This window comes from Coregonus clupeaformis, chromosome 13 (assembly GCF_020615455.1).
Source record: "Coregonus clupeaformis isolate EN_2021a chromosome 13, ASM2061545v1, whole genome shotgun sequence".
In the NCBI taxonomy this organism is placed as follows: domain Eukaryota; kingdom Metazoa; phylum Chordata; class Actinopteri; order Salmoniformes; family Salmonidae; genus Coregonus; species Coregonus clupeaformis.
The window spans coordinates 4,176,891-4,197,351 of NC_059204.1; the positions used below are offsets into that span (position 1 = coordinate 4,176,891).

The 20,461-nt window shown below is 46.0% G+C and overlaps 1 protein-coding gene across 1 annotated transcript; it reads left to right on the forward strand.

Moving 5' to 3' along the window:
• The first annotated feature begins 2,109 nt into the window (after positions 1–2,109).
• On the forward strand, positions 2,110–19,155 carry LOC123492231 (leucine-rich repeat-containing protein 75A-like). The gene is made up of 4 exons (XM_045224599.1): positions 2,110–2,124; positions 4,627–4,739; positions 17,018–17,177; positions 17,601–19,155. Exons 1-4 carry the CDS (start codon positions 2,110–2,112, stop codon positions 18,063–18,065), a joined length of 753 nt encoding a protein of 250 aa, XP_045080534.1. The 3' UTR covers positions 18,066–19,155.
• Positions 19,156–20,461: the final 1,306 nt, after the last annotated feature.

Sequence of the window (20,461 nt, forward strand, 5' to 3'; positions counted from 1 at the left end):
AAACATGTGTGAATACCTGAATGTTATACACTACTGGAACGAGAAGCGTCTCAACTGTGAATCTAGCTAAACTGTTGTTACCCAAATTAAATAATATTCCGACTCCAAGCAAATATATAAGCATATAGCAAAACCAGTACTGTATTTTGAAACCGTGCATGCCCGTATATTCGTAGACGATACACCATTCAAAAGCTGCTAGCTCACAGATTCCAACAGTGATAGCCGTGTTCCTCTATGACCAACACTCACTAAACTATTAATCAAAGAACGTCAATAACAAACTTCAATTTTTTTTATCACAACAACAAACTGCGTCTTACCTTTGTTGTTTCTGTTACCAAAAGTAGTGTCTGATCGAATAAAACCACTTGAAAAGATACTCTAGGGTCTCTCTCTCATTCCGAGTCGATTTCAATGAGTTTCCATCGTTTTACATGGCCAACAATGTGTTTGAAGATGAAGTCAGTAGTTTGGTTCAATCACAACAGGCACTGTTTTGTCGCCATCTTCTGGATATATGATGCAATCCTCGTGGTTTGTCATTGTTCTCATTTAATTCTACAGATCCAGAGCTTTCGATAGAGGGGTCACATGTCAAAATCGACCAACCGGTTGTTGAAATATCCAAGTGCGCACCTCATTGTCTCATATTAGTTGACTATCCAACACTAGAATTTCGGAGGTAAAACGCAAAGTTTATTCAAATATGGCAGGCTCTAGTAACAAATATACAGTCACAGAGGCGTAATTAATTGTAACAGATGAAAGTTGGACTCCATGTATCCCCATTGACTCTGAATCAGACGATGAGGACCTGCTTAGACCGGACGAACCAGACCCCAACGACGAGAACGAAGGTTATCGTGTCCAGGGCCCTACTCAAGCATCAGAAGAGTATGTAATCCCATTGTTATTTATTACTTCTAATACTACTATTACTAATTTATTGTATGAGTACAAAACATACATTCTAAAATATCTATTTGAGTAACTGAAGCTCAACGTAAGTTAGCGCTAGCTAGCTTAGCCTAGAGGCCCACGCGCAAATTGACTTACAATAGAACGCTATGTGTATTATTTATTGTCACTGAATTATCACTTAAGTCAACATTCTCATAGTTCTAACTATTTATTTTATATATCTGACTGTTTTGAGTCAGATTTGTCAATGAATGAATACAAGTGTGTTTTAGTCATGATTTTCTTTTCTCTTTTGTCTTGTTTGTACAGTGAAGATGATTATAGGGGTATGAGCCACAGCCAGAGCATCTGCCTCCTCAGCCACAGCTTCCCCTTTCTCAGGCAGAGCCTCCTCTTCCTCAGCCTGGCCGCTTGTCTAGACAACGCACTTCTGCTCCCCTCCCTCGGCCACGGTCTTCATCGGACACTGAGTCCCCTGTAAAGAGCCCTCAACCCAAAAGAAAAGGAAAAGCTTTCTCAAAGTCAGCGCATCCAAGTCAGCGTGGTGGAGGTAGGCCTGCCACTCCAAGAGTCGGGGAGGAAGAAGAGGAAGAAGAAGATAGGTGGCATAATAGAGAAGAGAAAAAAGGGTCTACATTTTGTGTGACAACCCACCCAAGGACACCATATCATTGTTTATAGTTTTGGGATGTGTGTAATTTTTGTTTTTAAATTTGTTGTTTGTTTATAGTTTCCAATAAATCTGCTCAGTTAGAGTCAAACTTTCCCATTGTATGGTTTATTTCAATGGGAACACGTATAGAGGTCTGGGAGAACATGGGAAACAACATCAAAACAGTTGTATTTTGATGGAATGTACACATATAGTGATATGTTAGTGAAATTAAATGCCTTTTGCTGTCTGGTACCTGATAAAAGTCAAATGGCACTGATGGTGCCCAAATCTACCCAAATGTCTCCATTTGGTAATCCACCTAAACATACTTCAACTAAAACCCCTACAACTTTGGTTTACTTTACTTTATTGGCATCAAACTTCACATAAGTACTCGTCAGATATTGGGCTATGGTCCCATAGTGTTTAGGGGCTGCAGCTGCATAAGTCCAATAAATTATTCCCTATAAAACCTGAAGTTACTTTCAGGCGGAATCAAAACCTCCCAATTTAGGCTGTGTTCTAGCTTCATGTACTCTGACACAGTAATACCCACATTAATTATTTCACTTCAAGATACATCTCACATGTGTTACCTTTCTTTTGCTACCAAGATTATGTTGATAGCCCTTGTCGTTTTGGAGATATACTCTATTCAATTTGGGCATGCATTTTCGAGGCAGGCACTTTAGCCAGGTGCCTAGTGATGAAGAGGTTAAAACATGCTAATAACGGTCCTCTGAGTACATCAAAAAAGGTTTGATATACCTCAACTGGTATGCCATCCAGCCCTGGAGTTTTCCCGGACTTAAAGGCTTTAATTGCATCTAGAAGTTCCTCCTCTGTAATTTGGCCCTCACATGAGTCTTTCTGTACAGCTGTTATTTTTTTCTATTAATAATATAACATTCTTTACAATTAACTTCGGTTAGTGGAGATGGAGGAGACAAACGAAAACATATGCTTAAAGTGCTTCCTCTTTCAAAATATTGTTTGGTGAATCATGGGTGATTTGGTGCATTTTTCCCCATATTCCATCCAGTTCACTTTCTTTTTTCTAATACATTACACTTGATCTTTCTTGAATAGGTTCCTCCAGTTCTTTTTAACTTATTCTGTGCCTCTCTGGTACAGTTTTTATTGCTATCTAGCTGTACTTTTAGTCCCTATATTTCCTTTGTTGATTTTAACTCATTTGACCTAAATTAAAGATGGGTATTGAATTGCATGGCCTCTAAAGCCATATTTAAAAGTGTCCCATACAATAAAGGAATCTGCTTGACTTATTTCGGAAAAAGTCTGTTATAAATTATTCTGTCTTGATTAAAAACAAGTTGTCATCCAATAGGCTTTGATTACATTTCCAATATCCTCACCTACATGGAATTTCTGTAAGAGTAATATATATGCCAATCATTTGATGGTCCGACCACATTCTGTCTCCTATCAACACTTTTTAAACTTTTGGTGCCAGCGAGAATTACATAAGAAAGTAGTCAAGACGACTAGCTTGATTGAGCCTCCGCCATGTATATCTCACTAGGTCAGGTTATTTAAACCTCCATATACAGTATCCACTAATTCCAATATATCCATGATATTTGTGATTTCCTTAAGCGCATGAGGGTGATAGTTTGTAGTGTGATTTTCTTTACGGTCCATTTAGGTATTTAAAACCGTATTATAATCTCCCACCATAATAATAGAGTCTTGTATTGCTTGTTATTTGGACCATATAGGTTAATGAGCCAAATCTGTTTATGGTCCAATAACATTTAATATAATCCATCTACCTTGCAGATCTGTTTGGACAGTTTGCACATTCGGATCAAAATTATTGTTAATTAATATCATCACCTCTTTTGAGGTTCTTTGCCCATGGGAGAAGCATATACAGTTGCAGCTGTTTGAGAAGGCATGCCAAATTAAGCAGGAATGGGGAGATTTGATTAACCAATGTCTAGTCCTAGCTGATGGAGATCTGATACACCCTTTTCTCCCGAAACACACACACGCTGGTCCCCCGTTGTGACTATTTTCCCAAGCAGCTCTGTGCAGTCAGACCATTAGATAATTTTGTGCCGCCAGGGACACAATAATTCCCCCCTCACTGATTGTCTGAGTGTGACCCCCTCCCCATGGGTTACTGCATCTAGTGTTGCCAGCACTGCCACTACCTGGGTGGAGTTACTCCACCGGAATTCCCACTGGCTAGGTACGAGGTCGTCAAGGTTCTCATTAGCAGCTTTAAGAGATTCCTTGTGTATTATGCTCACCCATCCGGGGGCTTTTAAAGTTATTTAAATACATTTATTTGAATTGAATACGCTTGGAAAGTAGAGCTAGCTAGCTAAGGTTGTTTACAGTTAGCAACCACTACGACACTCTTATGCTAACTACCGTAGCACTGTCGTGTCAAACACCTGTCTCCAAAAATTACTGTCTCCAATTGTGTTTACATTAAGTGATTGTGACGCACCTTCCATGCATACTGAATATAATTTGGTAGCCTGTTGCCATCACGTTTGGCCTCTATATGTGGATGTTATTGGTCAAAGACCTCTTCCCCTGTCCAGACTGTCCACTGTGTGTGAATCCTCCTCAGAATCGGTCAAGACATTTACATTTACATTTTAGTCATTTAGCAGACGCTCTTATCCAGAGCGACTTACAGTTAGTGAATACATATTTTTTTATACTGGCCCCCCATGGGAAACGAATCCACAACCCTGGCGTTGCAAACACCATGCTCTATCAACTGAGCTACATCCCTGCCGGCCATTCCCTCCCCTACCCTGGACGACACTGGGCCAATTGTGCGCCGCCCATGAGTCTCCCGGTCGCGGCCGGCTGGGGTGCCTCAGGGATCGATACTAGCCCTAGTCAATATCTGTCAGGGAAAGAAAGCATACTGGGCTACAAGTCAAGTCAAGGCTGTTATGAAAAAGGAAGGTCCAATAACATCATTCGCTCGCCTTACTTCTCTCATTCACTCCCATTCACTTCTACATTTTTTCTCTTCTGCTTCTCTTTCGCTCTCTTCTCAGGAACAGGATTCCCTGGGTGCTATGGAGAAGGTGTGTCGTCAGTTGATGTACCACTTGAGCCCTCACTCCCAGTGGCGCAGGCAGGGGCTCCTGAAGAGCAAGCCTCAGCCCAGGTGAGTCCCAGTGGGAGGCTAGTCAGGACAGGACACTGGCCGACGACAGGACACCTGCACTCATGCACACACATGCATGCACTCATTTGCTAATTCACACACACACACACACACACACACACACACACACACGCACGCACATGCATACACACTCCTGTTTAACTGACTGGCTCAGTCTGGTTATAGGCATGGCCTCAATTGATCCCATCTCCCAGTGGAGAGCTTAGAGACCGATAAGACAATTGCTCTTCACCAGTTATTGGATCATCACTTTACCTCTGCAGCCGCCCCACCACACAGGCTGGCAACACACACACTAAGACATCTACCCACTCAAACACATATGTGCATTTCAAATGGCACCCTGTTCCCTACATAGTGCACTACTTTTCACCAGGGCAGTTAGCTTGATATGAAGAAGAAGAGCCTTGAGGTCTCTAGCTTTAGAGTGTGCCTGCACAACAGAGAAAGGGGTGTGTGACTGTGTACTGTTTGTTTGATTTGTGACTGATAAGCTGTAAGAGCAAATCAAATCAAATCAAATCAAATCAAATGTTATTGGTCACATGCGCCGAATACAACAGGTGCAGACATTACAGTGAAATGCTTACTTACAGCCCTTAACCAACAGTGCATTTATTTTAAACAAAAAAGTAAGAATAAAACAACAACAAAAAAGTGTTGAGAAAAAAAGAGCAGAAGTAAAATAAAGTGACAGTAGGGAGGCTATATATACAATAAAATAAAGTGACAGTAGGGAGGCTATATATACAGGGGGGTACCGTTGCATAGTCAATGTGCGGGGGCACCGGCTAGTTGAGGTAGTTGAGGTAATATGTACATGTGGGTAGAGTTAAAGTGACTATGCATAAATACTTAACAGAGTAGCAGCAGCGTAAAAAGGATGGGGTGGGGGGGCAGTGCAAATAGTCCAGGTAGCCATGATTAGCTGTTCAGGAGTCTTATGGCTTGGGGGTAGAAGCTGTTGAGAAGTCTTTTGGACCTAGACTTGGCACTCCGGTACCGCTTGCCATGCGGTAGCAGAGAGAACAGTCTATGACTAGGGTGACTGGAGTCTTTGACAATTTTGAGGGCCTTCCTCTGACACCGCCTGGTATAGAGGTCCTGGATGGCAGGGAGCTTTGCCCCAGTGATGTACTGGGCCGTACGCACTACCCTCTGTAGTGCCTTGCGGTCAGAGGCCAAGCAGTTGCCATACCAGGCGGTGATGCAACCAGTCAGGATGCTCTCGATGGTGCAGCATGTTGTGTGTCTGTGGGAATGTGCCTGTGTGTGTGTGCTTGCCCCCTGAGTGTGTGTTTGTGTGTGTCCCTGAGTACATGCATGTAAGTGTATGTTTTATGGCAAAGATGCAGTCTTTTTATAGCCAGTACCAGTGGCAGACAGTGGGTAGTCCATTGGTCGGTGCAGCAGTAGAGAGTAGTTGTATCAGTGGGACAGTGAAATCTGTCTCTCTCTCTCTCTCACTCTCGCTCTCTCACTCTCACTCTCTCACTCACTCTCTCTCTCTCTCTCTCTCTCTCTCTCTCTCTCTCTCTCTCTCTCTCTCTCTCTCGGTGTCTCTCTCTCTCTGTGTCTCTGTCTCTCTCTGTGTCTCTCTCTCTCTCTGTCTGTCTCTGTCTCTGTCTCTGTCTCTGTCTCTGTCTCTGTCTCTCTGTCTCTGTCTCACTCTCTCTCTCTGTCTCACTCTGGCTGCCCTGTGCTTTACTGGGAAAGAGAGGAGCAGGCCACGGAGAGAACCTCCCATCCATTTTGTATTCCATCAATTTTCCAACATAGATCTTGATAAACTAGAATTGCTCTCCATATCAGATACAGATACCCATTTGCACACTTTAACTCCATGCTGAAACTGTTGATTTGGACAAATGGACCTTTGCTTGAATTGACTGAGGCTGACCCAAAGAAACAAACACATGCTTGATATCCACAATGTCTTCAGGGATCCTGCATAAAGTTGAGGTCAGCTCCCTGTGTATTTTCCAAGCCCTCTGTACATTTTTCTTACTGTGAAATGTAGTCGACGTATATCTTGCCTCTCTCTGGCATCTCTTGGGCCATGCTCAGGGCACGAGGAGATCAGAGACCTACATGTTCTGGAACACACTCTCTTCATCTTTCTTTCTCCCTCTCTCTTCCTCTCTGTCTCTACATCCACCCCCCCCTAAGCATTTCTCTCATTCTCTGCTATTTCTACGGGATAATAAGAAGGAAGGAATTTGAGAGACTGAGAGATTAATGCGATTAGCTTCAATGCGGCTTTCTCTCCCCTGGCTGCTGCTGTGTGTTTGTGTTTGCGCCGGTCTCCCTCTTCCCCAGCGCATGGCACTAGCGCTTAACACCAGGCTTAGTGCAGCCGTCGCATTGTTTGGATACCTCTGCAACTGGGAGATACTCTCTTGTTGTGCTAATGGTAGCGCTTGATATACTCAAAGGGATTCCAGATGCCAGCAGCAACTTTTTACCGTACCTATTGTGCAGCAAAGAGGGCTCTTATGGAGGGATTTGTACTGTCAGTGTATGCCACAATTCTCTCATATGCCTGTAGTCTTCTATGTGCCACAAAACTGTGTTAGACCGTTGAGCTAAAGCCTAGGCATTCACTTGGGAAGTTAACACGTTTCAAGTCTCAGGCAATGTTACTTATCACAAATCATGGTTCAAAACCACCTCTGTTACACTTACAAATGCATAGTACTGCGTTAGGATGATACAAACTTTCAACTACAGTCAGAACGTTTACATGCACACTAATAACTTGATATTAAACTGATTATGGCAGTAGGCAGAGTATGGAAAAAGTAATGTAAACATCTTACTCTGCTTAACCTAATCGGCGTAATGTCAAAATCGAAGTAAGCATACACCAATTAAAACACCTGGTTTTCTGAGCAATCTTTCTAATGATTAGGACATGTAAACACCTTAATCGGCATTCCAGCTGTGTATTTGATCTGCGCATGTGCTAGCACCAGCAGCACAAGCCTCCCTCTTATGCGAGAGTGAAGTGAGTTCGGAAAATCTGAAAGTATGCATCTTTCAAATCGTTTTCACTTTATACTGTACGTCCGAACTCAGAATCAAGTAGTCTTTGCAAAAATAACATTGTCACTGTGGTTTATTTTGATTGCCGATTTTCTGCATTAACAAAAGTCTCATCAGGTAGCCTGATTTCAGATGTGTCCATGTAAACCGGATTATTAGGGAAATCATTATTCTTGAAAAGCATGTAAACGTTTTAAAACAAACTATTATAATAATCTGACTATCCACAATAATCGTATTATTGTGTGCATGTAACCGTGCTCATTGACACTGGACCCAATGCAAATTCAGACAAATCACTACCTTTCTGCTTGAAATACTGTAAAAGTTGGCCCTAACCTCATATCTAGGATCAGATTATCCTACTACTAATCCTACCCATAACCATTAGGATGATACTTCAGAAAGTATTCACACCGCTTGACTTTTTCCACATTTTGTTGTGTTACAGCCTGAATTTAAAATGGATTAAATTGAGATTTTGTGTCACTGGCCTACTGCACATAATACCCCATAATGTCAAAGTGGAATTATGTTTATAGAACATTTTACAAATTAACTAAATGAGAAAAAAAGAAAATGTCTTCAGTCAATAAGTACTCAACCCCTTTGTTATGGAAAGTCTAAATAAGTTCAGAAGTAAAAATGTGTTTAACAAGTCACATAATAAGTTGCATGGACTCTGTATGCAATAATAGTGTTTAACATGACTTTTTAATGACTACCTCATCTCTGTACCTCTCACATACAATTATTTGTAAGGTCCCTCAGTCGAGCAGTGAATTTCGAACACAAATTCAACCACAAAGACCAGGGAGGTTTTCCAATGCTTCGCAAAGAAGGGAACCTATTGTTCGATGGGTAAACATGAAAAAACAGCAGACATTGAATATCCCTTTGAGCATGGTGAAGTTATTCTTTACACTTTGGACGGTGTATCAATACACCCAGTCACTAAAAAGATACAGGCGTCCTTCCTAACTCAGTTGCCGGAGAGGAAGGAAACCGCTCAGGGATTTCACCATGAGGCCAATGGTGAATTTAAAACAGTTACAGAGTTTAATGGCTGCGATTGGAGAAAACAGGATGGATCAACAACATTGTAGTTACTCCACAATACTAACCTAATTGACAGAGTGAAAAGAAGGAAGCCTGTACAGAATAAAAAATATTCCAAAACATGCATCCTGTTTGCAATAAGGTACTAAAGTACTACTGCAAAAATATGGCAAAGCAATTAATTTTTGTCATGAATACAAATTGTTATGTTTGGGGCAAATCTAGTGCAACACATTACTGAATACCCCTCTCCATATTTTCAAGCATAGTTGTCACGGTTTCGGCCGAGACTGCTCCTCCTCCTGGTTCGGGCAGGCTTCGGCGGTCGTCGTCCCCGGAGTACTAGCTGCCACCGATCTATGTTTCATGTTCGTTTGGTTTTGTCTGGATGTTGTACACCTGTGTCTTGTTAGTCCTCGTTAGTGTCCTATTTAGTTCTCGTTGTGTGTGCTTGTCGTTGTGTGTGATTGCGCTTCTGTTTCGTGTTTGGAGCTACATTTTCCCTCCAGTGTCTTGGAGAGGGTTGTTTGCACATGTTTGTGCGTCATTTGTTTTGTCGCCGGTGTGCGTCGTGTATTTTGCCTTTGGGCTTATTGTGCTTCTGTTATATATATATAATATATATTGCACTAAAGCCTTTGGACTGAGCCTCTGCGTCCTGCACATGATTCCTACACCACACCCACCTTCAGCACGCCTTGACAGAATCACACACCATAATGGAATCAGCAGGATCGGCAGTGACGCCTGTGTCGCTCGAGGAGCATCTCCGTGGGCAAGAGGACCAGATCCGACAACTGGAGACCGCTCTACAGGAGGTAATCAACATCATGCACCGATGGGAGGCCAGCAGGGTACCCACACCTCCACCTACCCTGTCCATCCCATCGGTCGGTCCACCAGTCCCAGGTTTGGAACCCAGGGGGATTCGGCTCTCGCTCCCGAGGGCGTATGACGGAACAGCTGCCGGGTGTCAGGGGTTCCTCCTGCAGGTGGAGCTCTACCTGGCCACTGTACACCCGGTGCCCTCGGGATACGAGAGCGTTTCCGCCCTCATCTCCTGTCTCACGGGCAAGGCGTTGGAGTGGGCTAACGCCGAGTGGAGGAAGATGGACGCCAACACCATCACCTACGCCGAGTTCTCCCGCCGCTTCAAGGCCGTGTTCGACCATCCACCTGAGGGCAAAGCGGCGGGGGAGCGTCTAGTCCATTTGAGACAGGGGAGGAGGAGCGCTCAGGTGTTCGCTCTAGAGTACCGGACTCTAGCGGCGGATGCAGGGTGGAGTGAACGGGCTCTCATCTACCATTTTCGATGTAGCCTACGAGAGGACGTTCAACGTGAGTTGGCCTGCAGGGATACCCATCTTACCTTCGACCAGTTGGTCGATATGTCCATCCGTCTGGACACCCTGCTGGCCACCCGTGGACGTCCCGAGGGGAGTCCGTCCATTCCGCCCTCCGGCACCTCCGAGCCGAGCCCTATGGAGCTCGGGGTGCCGGCGCTAGAGAACGGAGTAGGAAGAGCCCGAGGGGGCCTGTCTCCTGCACCAAGTGCGGTCGTGGAGGGCACACTACGGCCAGGTGCTGGGGAGGGTTCTCCGGGAGTAACGACAACAGGCCACGCACTGGGGGGGCCTCCCAGGTGAGTAGACATCCCACTTACCCAGAGCTTTCTGTTGCACACTTTTGTATACCTGTTTGTTTTCCACAGGTTGCACCTCATTCCCAGCATAAGGCGCTAGTAGATTCAGGCGCAGCTGGGAATTTTGTTGATCGTAAGTTTTGTTTTGAGTTAGGGATCCCTCTCCTACCTGTTGACAAACCTTTTCCCGTTCATGCCTTAGACAGCCGCCCGTTGGGGTCGGGGTTGATCAGGGAGATCACAGCGCCACTTCGGATGTGTGCGCAGGGGGGTCATGAGGAGACTATACAGTTGTATCTGATCGACTCTCCTGCGTACCCAGTGGTGCTGGGGATTCCCTGGTTAAGCACCCATAACCCTGCTATTTCGTGGCAACAGAGGGCTCTCGATGGGTGGTCTGCTCAGTGCGAGGGGCGATGTCTGGGTGTTTCCGTGGGGGCGACTTCGGTGGAAAGTCCAAACCAAGTGCCCGCACTGCACATTCCGCCTGAATATGGGGATTTAGCACTCGTGTTTAGCAAAACTAGGGCGACGCAGTTGCCTCCTCATAGACAGGGGGATTGTGCGATTGATCTCCAGGCAGGAGCAGCGCTCCCACGGAGCCATGTGTATCCTTTGTCTCAAGAGGAGAGAAAAGCTATGGAGACTTATATAGCCGAATCTTTGAGACAAGGATACATTCGGCCCTCCATTTCTCCCGCCTCCTCGAGCTTCTTTTTTGTGAAAAAGAAAGATGGAGGGTTGCGCCCGTGCATTGATTACCGTGGTCTCAATCAGATTACTGTGAAATACAGTTATCCACTCCCTCTGATTGCGACCATGACGGAGTCATTGCATGGAGCGCGGTTTTTCACAAAACTGGATCTCAGGAGCGTGTATAACTTGGTGCGCATTAGGGAGGGTGACGAATGGAAGACATCGTTTAGTACCACGTCAGGTCATTTCGAATATCTCGTCATGCCATATGGGTTGATGAATGCTCCATCAGTCTTCCAATCCTTCGTAGATAACATTTTCTGGGATATGCAGGGACAAGGGGTGGTCGTGTACATTGATGACATTCTGGTGTACTCGTCAACCCGAGCCGAGCATATAACCCTGGTGCGTCGTGTATTGAGGAGGCTGTTGGAGCACGACCTATATGTCAAGGCAGAGAAATGTCTGTTTTTCCAGGAGTCGGTCTCCTTTTTGGGTTATCGGTTGTCCGCGTCAGGGGTGAGAATGGAGGTGGATCGTGTGTCCGCTGTGCGTAATTGGCAAACCCCAACTACTGTAAAAGAGGTGCAGCAGTTTTTGGGCTTTGCGAATTACTACCGGAGGTTTATCCGGGGGTTTTGGACAGGTGGCAGCTCCCATCACGTCCCTTCTGAAGGGGGGTCGGTGCGCCTGCAGTGGTCAGCCGATGCGGACAGGGCCTTTAGGAGACTGAAGGACCTGTTTACGTCGGCTCCGGTGCTAGCGCATCCGGATCCCGCATTACTTTTTCAGGTCGAGGTAGACGCGTCTGAGGCTGGTATAGGGGCCGTCCTCTCTCAACGGTCCGGCACGCCACCTAAACTCCGCCCCTGTGCCTTTTACTCTAAGAAGCTCAGCCCGGCGGAGCGTAACTATGACGTTGGGGACAGGGAGCTGTTAGCTGTAGTTCAAGCCCTTAAGGTGTGGAGGCATTGGCCTGAGGGGGCTCAACACCCTTTCCTCATTTTGACTGACCATCGGAACCTGGAGTACATCCGGGCAGCGAGGAGACTGAACCCTCGCCAGGCTCGATGGAGTATGTTTCTCACCAGGTTCGTATTTAAAATCACGTACATCCCTGGGTCCCAGAATGGTAAGGCAGATGCGCTGTCCCGGCGGTATGACACGGAGGAGAGGTCCGTTGAGTCTTGCCTTGTGGCACCGGTGGTGTGGGAGGTCGATGCCAAGATCGAGCGAGCGTTGCGTACCGACCCCAGCCCTCCACAGTGTCCTGAGGCTCGGAAGTACGTTCCGTGCGAGATTCGGGATCGACTCATTTACTGGGCTCACACGTCACCCTCCTCTGGACATCCGGGTATCGGCCGGACGGTGCATTGCCTTAGCACTAAATACTGGTGGCCCACTTTGGCTAGGGATGTGAGGGTTTATGTCTCCTCCTGCTCGGTGTGTGCCCAGTGTAAGGCGCCCCGACATCTGCCCAGGGGTAAGTTACAACCCCTGCCCGTTCCACAACGACCATGGTCCCACCTCTCGGTGGATTTTGTGACAGACCTTCCCCTCTCGCAGGGGAATACCACCATCCTGGTCGTTGTGGACCGGTTCTCTAAGGCCTGTCGTCTTCTCCCTATGTCGGGTCTTCCTACTGCCCTACAGACCGCTGAGGCCCTATTTACCCATGTCTTCCGGCATTACGGGGTACCCGAGGATATAGTGTCTGATCGAGGTCCCCAGTTTACCTCTCGTGTTTGGAGAGCGTTCATGGAGCGTTTGGGGGTCTCGGTTAGCCTTACCTCAGGGTACCACCCGGAGAGTAACGGGCAGGTAGAACGTGTCAACCAGGATGTGGGTAGGTTTCTGAGGTCGTATTGCCAGGACCGGCCGGAGGAGTGGGCACGGTACATTCCCTGGGCCGAGATGGCCCAGAACTCTCTCCGCCACTCCTCTACTAACCTAACCCCCTTCCAATGTGTGTTAGGTTACCAGCCGGTTCTGGCACCTTGGCAGCAGAGCCAGATCGAGGCCCCTGCGGTGGATGATTGGATGAGGCGCTCGGAAGAGACGTGGAACGCTGCCCACGTCCACCTGCAGCGGGCCGTCCCTTCGTCACAAGGCGAGCGCCGATCTCCACCGCAGTGAGGGGCCGGTGTACGCACCCGGAGATCGAGTCTGGCTCTCTACCAGAAACCTACCCCTCCGCCTGCCGTGCCGGGAAGCTGGGTCGGCGGTTTGTGGGGGCCCTTTAAAGTCCTGAGAAGATTGAACGAGGTATGTTATAGATTACATCTACCTGTTGAGTATAAGAATATTAACCCCTCGTTCCATGTGTCTCTTCTCAGGCCGGGTGGTAGCTGGTCCACTCCAGGACAATGAGATAGGGGAGACTCCTCCGCCCCACTGGACATCGAGGGGCTCCGGCGTACACCGTTCGGTCCATCTTGGACTCTAGACGCCAGATGGGGGGTCTCCAGTATCTCGTGGAGTGGGAGGGGTACGGCCCGGAGGAGCGGTGCTGGGTGCCGCGGAGGGACATCCTAGACCCATCTCTCCTGTCGGAGTTCCACCGGGACCATACCGCGCGCCCTGCTCCGCGTCCTCCTGGTCGTCCCCGAGGCCGGGGTCGGCGCACGGCTGGAGCCGCGCGTCAAGGGGGGGGTACTGTCACGGTTTCGGCCGAGACTGCTCCTCCTCCTGGTTCGGGCAGGCTTCGGCGGTCGTCGTCCCCGGAGTACTAGCTGCCACCGATCTATGTTTCATGTTCGTTTGGTTTTGTCTGGATGTTGTACACCTGTGTCTTGTTAGTCCTCGTTAGTGTCCTATTTAGTTCTCGTTGTGTGTGCTTGTCGTTGTGTGTGATTGCGCTTCTGTTTCGTGTTTGGAGCTACATTTTCCCTCCAGTGTCTTGGAGAGGGTTGTTTGCACATGTTTGTGCGTCATTTGTTTTGTCGCCGGTGTGCGTCGTGTATTTTGCCTTCGGGCTTATTGTGCTTCTGTTATATATATATAATATATATTGCACTAAAGCCTTTGGACTGAGCCTCTGCGTCCTGCGCATGATTCCTACACCACACCCACCTTCAGCACGCCTTGACAATAGTGGTGGCTGCATCATGTTATGGGTGTGCTTGTAGTCCTTGAGGACGGGCGAGTTTTTCAGGATAAAAAATAAACGGAATGGAGCTAAGCGCAGGCAAAGTCCTAGAGGACAACCTGGTTCAGTCTGCTTTCCACCAGACACTGGGAGATTAATTCACCTTTCACCAGGACAATAACCTAAAACACAAGTCCAAATCTACACTGGAGTTGCTTACCAAGAAGACAGTGAATGTTCCTGAGGGGCAGAGTGACAGTTTTGACTTAAATCTACTTGAAAATCTATGGCAAGACCTGAAAATGGTAGTCTAGCAATGATCAACAACTAATTTGACAGAGTTTGAAGAATTTTGAAAAGAATAATGGGCAAACTTTGCACAATCCAGGTGTGGAAAGCTCTTAGAGACTTACCCAGAAAGACTCACAGCTGTAGACTCACAACTTCTACAAAGTATTGACTCAGGGGTGTGAATACTTAAGTAAATTCAAAATTTCTGTATTTCATTTTCAATACATTTGCAAAACTTTTTAAAAACATGTTTCACTTTGTCATTATGAGGTATTGCGTGTACATGGATGAGTTTTTATTTTTATTTAATCAATTTTGAATTCAGGCTGTAATACAACAACATGTGGAATAAGTCAAGGGGTATTAATACTTTCTGAAGGCACTGTATCTGACTCTGGATCAGCAGTTAGAGGCAACTTTTACAATCTGGAATACAGGAACAGGAAGCGATCCTCTACCCATTTATATATGTTGGAGATGATGAGGCATTAATTGAGTAAAGTGTTGTTTTCCATCACTAAGCCTCGTTAAACTAAGTGCCCTCCCCCTCGTTAAGAGGCTATTAGTGCCGAGACAGAGAAAGAGATAGGAGAGGATGGGAGGGGAGTGGTCCCTTTTTGGACCGTCTCCAGTTCTTGGTACCTCTGATCATCGAGATAAAGATAAATATTAATTTCTATCAGTTTTACCCCTCACATCTCTTTGTCTGGGAACACACTGGGTTGTGAGATGACAATGTGATCTATGTATCCTAAATTGCTCCCTGTCCTTCCCTTTAATTGATAAAGAATGGTAGAGAATGAGTCATCATATGATAGAAGAGTAGGTGGCCAGTACATTGCAATAAACTTTAGTAAACTATTAACAGCGGCAGGTAGACTAGTGGTTAAGAGCGTTGTGCCAGGAACCGAAAGGTTGCTGGTTCGAATCCCGAGCCGACTAGGTGAAAAACCTGTCAATGTGCCCTTGAGCAAGGCACTTAACCCTGCTCTGGAAAAGAGTGTCTGCTAAATGACTAAAATGTCAAATGTAAACAGAAAATATTTACAAAATAATACATATTCACGCTGCCTAAGGAAGACTCTAGTAGTCGAAATGCATTGCAGTTGTGCGTCCGGATGTACTATGCTGAGCTGCTCCTGTATGTATTCTTTTGTAACTATTTTCTGTTAATAGTTCACTGAAGTTTATTGCAATGTACTGGCCGCCTGCTCTTCTTCTTTCTTGGATTACCTGCCATTTAGGGGCCTACCTTCCCACTGCCCTCATCTCACCTGTCATCATATGGTAGAAACCAATTATGTAGAAACCAGTCTTTTCACCTATCGGTGGTCATTAAGGAAAGGAACGTTTATTTTTAGTAGCCCTTACCTCAGAAGCCAACCAAGGGCTGTGTCCTAATCCAGTTGAATCAGTGAGCTCACCTGAGAGCAGGCGTTCATTTAGCAGCCAGGTCATTACTGACAGTGACAGTGTGTGTTTAGAGTATTGGTGTGTTTGCAGGCAGTCATTTGTGTCTCATATTACATCTCCTTTCCCCAATTGGCCGTTTGCCAAGCATTTGAACATTTCCCATTAGAAATCAGCTTGACGAGATTCGGTCAAAGCCCACCCAGAGTGGATGAATGCATCCTGGCCAGATCCTCTATTGGACCACATATTGAATTTCTATCTTTGTGCCTATATGACTTTGCCATTTGTGGGCTGGCAATGAGTCACTGAAAGCCTGTGTGTGTGTGTGTGTGTGCGTGCATGTATGCGTGTCTGTGTGCATACGTATGTGTGTCTGTGTGTGTGTGTGTGTCTGCGTCTCTGTGTGTGCGTGCTTGTGTATGATCCCCAGTCCCATTAATCTTCTCCAGAGGGTCAGTGGCCTCACAGTCAGTGGGAGATCTATCCAAATTGGCTTAGCATTGATCACTGGCCTGACAAGATACCCTTTCAGTGTCATTTGACCCTCATTTTCGGGGTACTTTACAAGTGTGTCTGTGTGTATGTGTATATAGTGTGCATGTGCGTGTTACAGACATAGGAATAGAGTTATTGCCTTTCTCTCAGCTAATAAAACCAGCTTTAAGTCGCTCTGACCTTTGACTCAGGTAGGAGTAGCACTTGTAGTCAGGCAGACCCTGAAAAACATTCCAACCCCGAAAAACATTCTAACCCCATAGCCATGTTCTGAAGCGAACTAAAATACTTATTCAAATACACATTAACTGGGCTGTAAAGCACATTCATACACATTAATCATTTTCACTCAGAAGACACAGTATTTTACTACTATATGGGCTCTGGTCAAAAGTAGTGCACCATATAGGGAACAGGGTGCCATTTTGGACGCATGCCTGGAACAAGACTGTCTGCTGTGCACAAGGCCTTTACTTCTTATTTTCCCCCTGATATACAGTGTTAATGTCTCTCCTCTCCTCTTCCCAGTCTGAAAGCCGCCCTCTCTTCCCCTCCTGTGGGCGGTACCGTGGACGTCTCTGGTGTGCCACTGGGTGTACTGGACACGGAGCACCTGGCTGCCCACCTCTGCCTGCACGCCGCCCGTGTGCGAAGCCTTGAGTTGGGCTTTACCGAGCTCACAGACCAGGTATTACGAAAACCGCTCAACATTACGAATACAGCTTGTATAATATATTAAATAGCTACGACACATTGTCATTTCAACCAAAAATCATAGTATTTCACATTCTAAAACAAAAATTCTATACTGAGCAAGAGCTTGTGTAACCCATCCCCAGCACAACATGGAATATCTCCAGAGAAAGGAAGTTACACCCTATTAGTAATGCACAGACGCAGTCGCCAGTTGTCTCCAAATAACCATGTATATTTTGGTGAATGTCACAATATACAAGGGATGCATTTTCAACTCTGTTATGCTCCAGGGGGAAGTTTCCACTAGGTGCAGATCCAGTATCAGTTTCCCCTCCCCCAATCTTACACTTAAAATTAGTGGGGGAAATGCATCAGTGACTAAGGGCAACTTCACCCTACTCCCTCTGTTACACAGGCACTGCTATTGCTGCTGCCCACGCTGGCCACGCTGCCCTGCCTCCAGACGCTGGCGCTCAACGGCAACCGGCTGACGCGCATCGTCCTCCGCCAGCTCACCGACGCCCTCAAGGACCCGCGCTGCTTCCCCACCCTCACCTGGATGGACCTGGGCAACAACGTGGACATCTTCTCCCTCCCCCAGCCCTTCCTCATGGGCCTGAGGAAGCGCTGCCCCAAGCAGGGCAAGCTGCCCACCATCCAGGAACAGGGAGAGGCCCAGGGACAGGGGGGCCATGCCCAGGGAGAAGACCATAACGGCAGGCCACCCGAAGGGGAAAGCAGGGCTAGAGCTGGGGCCTCTGGTGAGTGGCAGGGATGGAGGACACTGGACGAGACTGAGGAAGAGGAGTTAGAGGGTGAGCTATGGGACTGTAACATGAGGATGCACAAGATTGAAAAGAGTGCAACGAAGAGTAAGTGAAAGAGAGATCCAATTAATGGAGACAGAGGACAAAATGATTTAAAGAGCGTTGCGCCCAGTGGCGGGGAGATTGATGATCACGGGTCCCCTCAGTCAACCAATCAGACCTGAAATCTTTTTTGGGGCTGCGTATTGAGTGAGGTGAAACATTCAGAAAGTTGCAGATAGAAATGTCATGAATAGAGCTGACACCATTCCCTATTCTGCATGACAGACAATCATTTCTACACAATGCATTACTATCTGTAACATTGTGCTCTTCTGAACAGGCCCCCTGTACATGGGTACTATTAACACCTCTAGAATTGCAATATTCTGGTAACTTTTCCAAAATTCCCAGGTTTTCCAGGTTGGAAGATTCCCGGAATCAGGAGGGAATGAACTTCGGAATTTTGGTAAAGTTACAGCAAGTCAAATAAAGATTAGTGCAAACTGGAAGTGTGACTTCTTTCCCTAATGATTTCCTAAGGCTGAGGTATTTTGTCAGTTATCAGTTATTCCTTACCAAGGCTAGATGAGGCTGAATGGCAACAACACCACACATAACTGCAATGCAACTAATTAATCTCATTAGTACATGACTGTTCAGTCTATTGAATATTCCATCAATGAACAGATGGATTTCTTGGCTGAATGAATGTTTTATTAATCCTTCAAAATGGACACACACCTACACAAAGGAAGTTGATCAAATAAAGTTATTGACAGGAAAAGTAATTTACTACAGTTATACACAGCCTTTCCCCTTCATTTGCTTAACTGGGGGAATGGGATGGAGAAATGATTTACAAAAGGCAGGGTGGGGCTCAACTGGAGGAATGGGATGGAGAAATGATTTACAAAAGGCAGGGTGGGGCTCAACAGGCTGAATGTTTCCCAAAGTGCACCTTATTCCCTATATCTTTGCCCTGTATAATGCACTACTTTTTACCAGAGCCGTATGGGCCCTGGTCAAAATTAGTGCACTATGTATAGGAAATAGGGTGGCATTTGGAACACATTCCATGTGTGGATGAGGCCACCTGAAATCAATGGCTGCATACATTTTACATTTTAAAATTTTTGTCATTTTGGTTAGGTCAGGGTGTGATTTGGGTGGGCATTCTAGTTTTTATATTTCTTTGTTGGCCGGGTATGTTTCCCAATCAGAGGCAGCTGTCTATCGTTGTCTCTGATTGGGGATCATACTTAGGCAGCCTTTTTCCCACCTTAGTTTGTGGGATCTTGTTTTTGTATGGTTGCATTGTAGCCTGCAGAACTTTACGTTCGTGTGTATTTTGTTGTTTTGTCTGTGTTTCATTTAATAAATTAATATGTTTGCCTACCACGCTGCACCTTGGTCCGAGCCTTCAATCAACGAACGTGACAGTAAACATTGGTTTGAGCTACTTTACACCATTGTTAAATCCCTGAGACTAGAAGACATGTGCAAGTCCACACTTTGGGAGAAGGACAATGGATATGCAGCCTATGTTAATAGTCACACACCTTTGAGTCATTAGTAAAAAAGGTTATTATATAAAAGGGCTAATAGTTGTTGCAGTAGTAGGTAAGACAATGGATCCAGAGCTGTATAGCTTAATTATGGACTTTAAAGTCCATGGCAGATACCCAGACAATTAAACTAAAACAGAACGGTTTGCCATTACATGGAGGGATAAAACCTTTGAGATGAAGGATAAGATTAATTGCATCCCTATTACCCATGCTTGTCACGGTTTCGGCCGAGGCGGCTCCTCCTCCTTGTTCGGGCAGGTTTCGCCGGTCGTCGTCTCCGGAGTACTAGCTGCCACCGCTCTATGTTTCTTGTTTGATTGGTTTTGTCTGTTAGTCACACCTGTTTTGTGTTATGTCTCATTTAGCACCCTATTTAGTTTCCTTGTTGTTAGTTTAGTGTTGTGTGTAATTGTTCGTGTCGTGTTGTTGCGCTACCCGTGTCGGTACGCTATTTTCATAGCTTCCTCCTTGTGTTTAGGAGAGTATTTTCGCACCTGTGTGTGCGCTCGCTTATTTACGCCTGTGTGCGTCCCTTTGCCTCCGGGCTGTTTGGATTATTTTTGTGTGCTCTAGTAAAGTCTTGTTGGACTTATCCTCTGCTTCCTGCGCCTGATTCTACACCACACCAATCCACAGCAACGTGACAATGCTCAATAATACCCATAAACATACTTTGTGTGGAAATTACCCTCTGGTGTTAAGTCAACTTATCAATTGTCTAATTTCAACAGATGGTGAACTACAATATAAGTGCACCCGGGTCAAGGACTCTCCACACCTGGCCAAAGTGGTCAGAACACCTGAGGAGGTGAATTCAATATTTGTGGATTTCCACAGCAGCCCACATAGGGTTCATTGTGTAGTCCACAAGACCCAGAGGGCCATTGGGGATAGATTCT